Raw genomic sequence first — 9,678 nt, forward strand, 5'->3', positions numbered from 1 at the left:
TCAGCCGGCTGTTGCCGCCGCCGGCGCTGCATGAAGTCAAACACACCTAAAGGTTGAGGTGACGTCACAAAGTCTGTGATCGTACATTGAGGTCAATTAAAAGACCTTTAAAAGTTTAATAGCCTAAAGTATCAAATACAATGTTAAGTTTCTTATTGCTTGCATTGGACTGCTAACCTGCTTAGTTAGTACAGGTTTCGTTGTAGCTTCCTAATGGCTAACAGAGTAGATTATATAATGAGTTACAGTGGCTGTTTGTGTCATTGATTGTGGGAGAAATCAGAGATTTTGTATTTGTGTATGCTAATCACAATCAGTACATCAGCTATTGCCTTATTATGTTTTCTCGTGTATTGTTCATTCATACTTATGTGTTCCTACTGCCTACCCCACAGAAGCATATATTGTGTAATGATGAGTGCTAATTCTAATCGAAAAGTAGCTCTGTTTCGAAAAGTAGACAGTTTCCCATACATCAGATCTATCCCCATAACAGCATCACGTCATTAGCAATTACCTGATGAAAACGAAGGATCTTCATGAAAATAGTTGCAGCTTATACCTGGTCACCAAGACTTTCCGTCTCTTAGACTTCACGTCTCCTAGTTAGTTGTTATAAAACTGCAAATTGCATCTCTACCAAATGGAGTTGAATCAACATTCATTGTATCAAGCTTCTTAACCAACTGTAAACTTATTTTAAAACACATTCATTGTACATAGGCCCAAAATGTCTTTCACAAAACCCACACACAAAACGGCAGCATAGCCCAACGACCGTCTCAGACTGTAACAGACTTAAACGCAGATTATATACTTTTATTGGTAAACTGTTAAACAAACTGTTAAAAATCTTTCTTTCATTTAATATATTTCAAATTGCTTTGATTAATAAAATCCAAAAGACATGACAGCCAAAATGAAAATAGAACCAGATCACTTCCTAGCTACGGTTGCTGTGCTGAGTGGAGATGTGAGGACCTCTAGTGGTTGAAGTGAGTAGTGACCCTGCTAACAGTTCCGAAAAAGAGGAAGAACAACAGAGGCAGAAAAAAAAGAAGTCACATAGACATAGTGATACGCGGTACATATTTTGAATATATATATATACATAATGACCCACGTTTTACAGCTTAGTTCGATCGTGCTTACAGTAATAGCTTTTTTCGCTTTGTGAACTGTATCAATATGCTACATCACATCCACAATATTAATTTTACACCAAGAACAGACAGTTGTATGTAAAAGAAAAAGATGCGTACACCACAGTTACCTCTTTACTGATTTGTACCCAAATCCATTATTCCTTCAAAACGTTGCTTTACACATAACAAGCTCAATATTCTTGTCACATCTTCGCATGGGGCCAGTATGACGACTTAGACGGTGGCAACATTTTATGCATATTAATTTTAACCACTATCTGTACAATAACACCTTTCCATATTCAAATTTGCACTATTTGTATTTTTAGCACTATTTGTATTTTTATATTGTATATTATGGCCATTTAATATTTCATATTTTTATTCAACATTTTACATACTAGCCCCTTAGGATTAGTGAGACTTTGTACCTTTAGTATAAGTAGACATATTTATTAAGTTAAGATTCCTGTGAATGTTGAATGTATACACCTTCCTGTCAAAGTAAATTCCTTGTCTGTGCAAACTTTCATGGCGATTAAAACCCTTTCTGATTCTGATTCAACAAAAAGCGGAGCCAGAATTATATTTTTGGGAGGTCCCATCTTAAAATGATATTTATATAAACATTGTAAGAAATCTGAAATCTGTGGGTGCTGGACATGTAAACTCCCCTGGTCACTACCCTGATTTCAACAGCAACAGAGACGAGCTCTTCTCTAAGTCTTCTTTATAGTAGACCACCCAGGAGCAGACATAACGCAACACCCAGCCCCAGGGACAGAGAGGCGCAGCGCCCCCCAGAGGATGTTGTCGCAACTACAGGGCTGCCTGTGACATTGGCGCCGGGAGCCGGAGTTGTGGCGAGCGTCGTCGCGGTAACGGCTTTGCCGATTGAGGCCGCACACCTGCCGACGTTCCCTGCCCGGTCGATGACCACGAGCTCCACCGCGTCGGAGCAGCAGGGGGCGGTGTAGGACACCACCGTGACGTTCTCCCCCCCGGCCCCGGTCGCCGTGCTGGTATTGAGGGTCCCGTTGCCGAGGCGGAGGGTGACCCGGTCCACACCGGTGCCGTTGCCATCGGTGACGTTAGCGGAGAGCTCCCAGATGGCGTCGCCATGGCTACAGACAACAGGGCAGTTGGAAGCCGATACCGTAACTGCCTGGCACTGGGGAGGGGTAAAATCTGTAATCTGGAGAGAGATAATGGAAGAGGATTGAAAGACAAGGAGGGTGAGAAGAGATGAGGAGAGGAATAGACGAAAAGGATATGATAGAATTCCTCCTTCGCTCATCCTCACATCCCTCCATTCCACGTTACCTTGGTGACCACGGAGAGTTGTAGGACGGCGTAGTTGGTGTCTGACGTTCCAGTGTTCTCCACCTCAATCGTCACGGTGATGTCCGTTCCCGAGGCGGTTGACGCGGGTGCCGTCAGGGTCACCGTGCCCTCGGCCGTTCCCCCGATTGTCGTGGAGATGGTGGCCAGGGAGGCGGAGACGAAGCCGCGATCGTTGGTGGCACGGACGGCAAACGTTCCACTGGTTCCGTTGGCGGCTGTCACCGTGAAGCGGAGGGAGACGGTGGAACCAGGTTCTAGAACCGTGGAGTTGGACAGAGCCTTGGGGAGGAGGAGGAAGAGGAGGAGGAGGAAGATGAGGAGGTAGGGAGTAGATGGGTAGTGTAGACCTCTACTAGAATCCTAACTAAAAGGTGGGTGTGGTGAACTTTGACCCTGGGTACTCACAGTGACAGAGAAGCTGGAGGTCTTGACTTGTGTGGAGGCCTGTCTCTGGAAGCCACTTCCTGGCTGTGACCTGGAGGGGGCGCTGTCTTCCCCCCTCAGGCGCACCGCAAACTCCCCCTCCGGAACTTCTGCCAGCGTTACCAGGAAGCTGCCTCCCCCTAGCGACCTCAGGGTTCCGTTGACCTCTCGTGACCCTGAGGCATCCACCAGGGAGACCTCTGACACCGTGACCGTGTCACTTCCTGTCACCGTCACCAACAGGCTGACATTGGCGCCTTGGTAAGGGAGGAGAGAAATCGAAAAAAGACAAACAAAAGACTCAAAAACTTGATCATTTACAAACTGTGCTACTCTGCTAGTAGGTGACCATGATTGGGATGACTGTTGATGATGATCTTACCTGAGAGAGGACGTCCCTCTTTCAGACTGAAGTCTCCATGAGCTCCAGTGTTTTCCTCCACAAAATTGTAAATGAAATTAAAAGAGCTCTGGCCTGGAAAAACACACACACACACACACACACACACACACACACACACACACACACACACACACACACACACACACACACACACACACACACACACACAGTGACACACAGCCTGTGAATTGTGCTGGAGGACCTCTCAGGAAGAAAACAGTTACCTAACATTGGGATATTGCTGACCTATGACCTTCAGTGTATAGGATTCCGTTGAGATGATACAGATTTCCCATGATCCTGTCTGGTTGGCGCTGTTGAGCCTGATGCGGCGAAGGTTTCCCACGGTTGCCATGGTACCCAAAGGACCGCTGGTCTGGCTGTTCTGAGACACACCTGGAAGGTTGGTTACACACACATGCACTTGGTTACACACCCACACACACAAACACACTGTGCAGTAATACACAGCCCCTGGCCTGAACAGTCTTCAGACACACACACACACACACACACACACCTGTTGGGCTGCTCATGGTGAAGGACAGGGATCCTCCAGTGATGTAGATGGTCAGGTTCTGAATGGAGCTGTCCACACTGAAGGTGAAGTTCTCAGGCTTTCCTGGTGTTCTGGAGACCTGGAATACTGTCACCTGTGGTATCAAGTACAAAGTACAGACCAGAGTATAGTAAGAATGTGGTGCCGGAACATAGTAAGTATAGACCAGAACATATTAAGTATAGACCAGAGTGTATTGAGTATATATGAGTATTGTCAGTAGGCACCAGAGTACCAGAGCGTTGCCGGAGGCGTCCTGGATGACGCTGGTGGCCTGGGGGAGTTCGGCCTTGGTGACCTCGATGGCCTGCCCTCCTGAGGCCCGGGCCAGGTCCCGGTACAGCTGGGCGTCCGATTCGGCCAGACGGTTGGAAGTCCCGCCCACCGTGTCCCTACGACGCCGGCGGCTGGAGCGGAGATTGTCAGTCAACATGAAGGTCACCTTGAGGAGGGAGAGGAGAGGAAGGGAGGAATGAGTTGTGGAGAAGAAGAGAGAGGAGTTTGGCAAAGAACAGACAGAGAGACAGAGAGAGAGAGAGAGAGAGAGAGAGCGAGAGAGAGAGAGAGAGAGAGAGAGAGAGAGAGAGAGAGAGAGAGAGAGAAAGAGGAGAGATTGGAGAGAAAGTGAGAAAGGACAGAGAGAGAGAGAGAGAGAGAGAGGGGAGGTGGAGAGCTCACCACAGACTTGGTGCTCTCTATGAGGGCAGTGACTGTGCTCTTCAAGGCGACGTCTTTGGCCGGAGCATCCGTGAACACAAAGATCTCAGAAGACGGAGGTGCCCCTGTGAGGGCAAGCTGGGAATCACACACAGTGAGTCGTTACATACACACAAATGCACACACAAATTACAAATAGTCATCTAAAACAGAACAAATTACACACACACACACCTAAGGTCAAGACGCACACAAACCTAAAGTCCAGACAAACACACACACCTGTAGTCCAGACAGACATAATTCTGGTATGTCCCCGCCGCCTTTTGCTTGCAGCTCATTGATCTTCTGCTTGAAAATGTTGGCATCTGTGGTCATTAATAAAGGGCCAAAACCTACGCACACACAACGAGATTACAAAACCCAAGTGAACAAACACAACCTTAAAAACCTCAGTTGTGTCTTTTGAGTTGAATGACAGAATAATCGAGAATGGTCGGTCCGATCCACACAGGCGCACACACAGGCGCACACACACAGGCACACACAGGCACACACAGGCAGGCACACACAGGCACACACAGGCACACACACAGGCACACATAGGCACACACACAGGCACACACACAGGCGCACACACACACAGGCGCACACACAGGCACACACACACAGGCACACACACACAGGCACACACAGGCGCACACACACAGGCGCACACACAGGCACACACACACAGGCGCACACACAGGCGCACACACAGGCGCACACACAGGCACACACACAGGCACACCCACACAGGCACACACACAGGCACACACACACACACACAGGCGCACACACACACAGGCACACACACAGGCGCACACACACACACACAGGCGCACACACAGGCGTACACACACAGGTGCACACACAGGCGCACACACACAGGCGTACACACACAGGTGCACACACAGGCGCACACACACAGGCGCACACACATAGGTGCACACACAGGCGCACACACATAGGTGCACACACAGGCGCACACACATACTCTCAGCCCTACCAGGGTCGTTGAAGGGCACCAGGATGTAGGCGGAGGGCTCCTGCTGGCTTCCTCTCCTGCTGTCGATGATGGAGAAGGAGACACGCTTGGCCTCTGCAATGTCATCCTTCATGCTGCCTGTGGTGTCGATGACGAAACACAACACCGAGGACTGGGATAGGCCCATCAGACTGCGGGGGAGACAGACAGACAGAAACTGTGTGAGCCTCACCAACAAGAGAACACTTCCTCATCCTGTAGAGAATTCTAAACTCTCTATTCTAAACTCTCTATTCTAAACTCTCTATTCTAAACTCTCTATTCTAAACTCTCAGTTCTTAAACTCTCAGTTCTTCCGTTTCAATTCTAAACTCTCAGTTCCAAATTCTAAATTCTAAACTCTCAGTTCCAAATTCTAAATTCTAGACTCTCAGTTCCAAATTCTAAATTCTAAACTCTCAGTTCCAAATTCTAAATTCTAGACTCTCAGTTCCAAATTCTAAATTCTAAACTCTCAGTTCCAAATTCTAAATTCTAGACTCTCAGTTCCAAACTCTTAACTGTGTCCTCTTCAGGTTACCGTAGGAAGTCTCGGTCACCAGCGAAGGCCCTGAGGTCCTCTAGCAGCTCTGTCGTAGCGTCAACCGCCACCTCCGCCGCCACATGGTGCATGTGACCATGACTTGCACCCACGTCATCCTTGTTGATCCCTCCCACCGCATCCTGACCACTGGTCTGGTCGAACAAGCCCCCGTGACTGCATTTACCTGCAGGGGGAACGTGCGTGTGAGGTATGTGTGTGTGTGAGTATCAGTGTGTGTGTGTTTGAGTGTAGGTGTGGGTGTGAGTGTGTATGAGTATGTATATGAGAGTGTGTGTGTGTGTGTGTATGAGTATGTATATGAGGGTGTGTGTGTCTGTCTGTCTGTGTGTGTGTGTGTGTGTGTGTGTGAATGAGTATGTGTATTTGAGTGTGTGAGTGTGTGTGTGAGTGTGTATGAGTATGTATATGAGAGTGTGTGTGTGTGAATGAGTATGTGTATTTGAGTGTGTGTGTGTGTGTGTACCTGCAGGCTTGGCGGAGGACAAAAGGTTGAAGTACCCTGATGTGAGCAGGCCCTGCTGTAGAACCTCAGACAGGATGTTGTCACTACAGTTTCCTGCCACACAGTTCCTACAAGTCGGAGTACTGGGGTCTGGGAACAGGGAGCAGCTAATCAAAACTATATTTGTGTATTTGTGTGTGTGAACTCAAGGATAACCATTGTAAATTCTGTTAGCGGAAAAACTGGTTCATCAGTAGAGGGAGAGTGTGAGTGTGTACGTGCGTGTGTGTGTGTGTCTGTCCTATGAGCAGGTTTTGTGTGCTGAGTGACAGGAATGTGTGTTGGGGAGGTTAGTGGACATCCAAACAACTGAACTCCGATCTGATAGGTGAATCGATGAATGGCAGGTGGGGAAAAATGTTGACACTGACACACTGACTCAACCTTCTTTCATTTCGAACAGAAACACTGTTGTCTATGAGTAGATTGTTTCTCAATCGCTCGCACACTCAATCACTCATTTGCTTTGTCAGAAACATACAGAAATATGCATTCCGTATCACACACACACCTGCCAGGTTGGAGAGAGGAAGGTCAGGTCGTATGAGGGTTGTGTAAGGGACCCTGTTTCCCAGCTCCACCCAGTTACTGTGACTGTAAAAATCCTACATACACACACACACATGTCATCATGATCATCAACATAATCCGAATTCATCACTGTATTCATAATCTATATAGTTATCACAGACTGTCTTCCTCCTCTTCTTCCTCCTCCTCCTCTTCCTCACCTGCAGTGTGTGACAGACGCGTCCCAGAACCAGTCTGCCTGAGAGGAAGCGCTGAGCTTTCACACTCTCCTTCACGGCAGATACTCCTAGAACAGAGTAGAGCACAGTAGCATCAGGAGGAGAGCAGAGTAGCATGGAGTAGAACAGAGTCGAGTAGAGTAGAGCAGATAGTACATATAGATCTGCAGCTAATTAATTGCCACCCCCCTCCCCATCTCCATCCCCCTCTCTCTGCTCCCCCTCTTTCCTCCCTCCCTCTTCCCTCCTCCCTCCCCCCGCCTCCCTCTCTCTACTCCCACTCCTCCCTCCTTCCCTCCCTCCTCCCTACCTGAGGTTATGACATCACGGCCTCCCGAGAACGCCTCGTCATCAAAGTGATGCTTCTCACTCAGCGCCATGGCGACGTCCACAAGCGCGTTGCTAAAATACAGTTTGGCAACGGCGGTGTGGAACGCGATGAAGGAAAGGAGGGCTGAGCCGTCGGAGGAACACGCCCTCTGAACCTTAGTCACCGTCAGGCTGTCATCAATCTGGAGGCCAGGAGGGTTTTGATTGGTTAATTACTTAATTGAAAGTATTTAATTGATCGGTTGATTGATGGCATTAAATGATCTACCCTCCAACCGGACCGCTCACCGTCAAGCTGAAGCCCCGCCCCTCGGCCGTGGCGAGGGATTGGCAGGCCTCGGCTGTCTTCCGCAGGACGGCCCTCACCGTGATCTGGCGGTGGGTGAGGGAGTCCCCGTCCAGGGAGAAGAGGGGTTTGAAGGCCCTGAAGGGGCTTGGGAGGAGAAGACACAGCGCCACCCAGAGGAGGGAGGAAGTCATGGCAGCAGACAGGAGCTCTGCACACCTACGGGGGAGGAGATCCCAGGACCAGGAGGTGATGAATTGTCTAATACAGGCTCTATCAACCTGTTTTATTTCTCCCTCTTTCTCTATCTCTCTCTTCCCTTCCTCTTTGCCTCCCTCTCTTCTCTCTCCCTCTCTTCTCTCTCCTCCTCTCCCACTCCCTCTTTCGATCTACTAAACAAGATTAAATCCAGAGCTGTAATCGATGGTACTACACAGAGATATACCCACATTTGTTTTCACAGACACACAGTGCAGTTGTGTCAACTTCCACTAAACTGTTTTAGGAATTTAAGGAAATTCACTATTAGAATATAGTAAAGTATGCAAGAATATGCTAGAGCAGGAGTGTTCAATCCTGGTCCTTGAGGTCCGCTGTCCTGTATGTTTTAGATGTTTTACCTGCTCCAACACACCTGATTCAAATGTACAATCATTATCAGGCTTCCACAGAGCTTAATAACGACCCATTCATCAGGTGTGTCGGAGCAGGGAAACGTTTTAAACATAAAGGGCAGGAGGACCAGGTTTGATATCCACTGTACTAGAGTATTCCCCTATCTCCAGACCTCACTACACCATGGGTATCAGGAGGTCTTATCTGGGCAAACAAGCCCAGTCAGACCAACTGCCAACACCTGGCATCACCTGTCTCAGCCTACCTTTAAACATCTACATTCCTTCTACATTGCACCAGCACTTTGCCTACATTGCACCTGCACTTTGCATACTTATTTACACTTCTTATTCATTGCTGCTATTCTTGTCCCAATTGCTGTTTGTATTTACTGTCTATTTGTGTCTATTTGTTCACTTATTGCACTTTACACATGCCATGCTCTGCACTTTTTGCTGTTTTTCCACTTCTGGTTAGATGCTAAACTGCATTTCGTTGCCTCACTACTGTACTCTGTGCAATGACAATAAAGTTGAATCTAATCTAATCTAATCTAAAGTGTCACTCGTACAGTACAATCGGCTAAAGTAAAACTATTATACTTGGAAACAGCAACACTGTTATAAAAATTTAAAAATCACAGCAATCCAAAAGTGAATCTAAAACAAAGACTAAACACATTGTTGTATCATATTTGAGTTAAAACAGAGGCATACCTGTGAGAAGAGGTGGGGTCCAGACCTTGACTAAGAGTTCAAGTATGTGCGAATGTGCTTCAGTCAGAGTGTGTGCGATTGTGCTTCAGTCAGAGTGTGTGCGAATGTGCTTCAGTCAGAGTGTGTGCGATTGTGCTTCAGTCAGAGTGTGTGCGAATGTGCTTCAGACAGAGTGTGTGTATTTATTGAGCAGGTGTATTTGCCTCCCCTTCTCGCGAGGCTGTGTATTCTAGCGTTGTCTGATTTTTAAGTGTGTATATGTGTGTGTGTGTGTGTGTGTGTGTGTGTGTGTGTGTGTGTGTGTGTGAGAGAGAGAGA

The 9,678-nt window shown here is 47.7% G+C and overlaps 1 protein-coding gene across 1 annotated transcript; it reads right to left on the reverse strand.

Annotated features, from left to right (window-relative positions):
• Positions 1 to 845: 845 nt before the first annotated feature.
• LOC134034325 (von Willebrand factor A domain-containing protein 7-like) lies at positions 846 to 9,455 on the reverse strand. The gene is made up of 17 exons (XM_062478812.1): positions 9,361 to 9,455; positions 8,032 to 8,248; positions 7,724 to 7,925; positions 7,396 to 7,481; positions 7,176 to 7,269; positions 6,626 to 6,754; positions 6,139 to 6,325; positions 5,580 to 5,749; positions 4,814 to 4,926; positions 4,553 to 4,669; positions 4,110 to 4,316; positions 3,836 to 3,968; positions 3,562 to 3,711; positions 3,295 to 3,387; positions 2,895 to 3,169; positions 2,469 to 2,768; positions 846 to 2,340 (listed from the first exon to the last, which is right to left on the reverse strand). Exons 2-17 carry the CDS (start codon positions 8,221 to 8,223, stop codon positions 1,876 to 1,878), a joined length of 2,913 nt encoding a protein of 970 aa, XP_062334796.1. The 5' UTR covers positions 8,224 to 8,248; positions 9,361 to 9,455; the 3' UTR covers positions 846 to 1,875.
• Positions 9,456 to 9,678: the final 223 nt, after the last annotated feature.

Source organism: Osmerus eperlanus, chromosome 14 (assembly GCF_963692335.1).
Source record: "Osmerus eperlanus chromosome 14, fOsmEpe2.1, whole genome shotgun sequence".
Taxonomy (NCBI): domain Eukaryota; kingdom Metazoa; phylum Chordata; class Actinopteri; order Osmeriformes; family Osmeridae; genus Osmerus; species Osmerus eperlanus.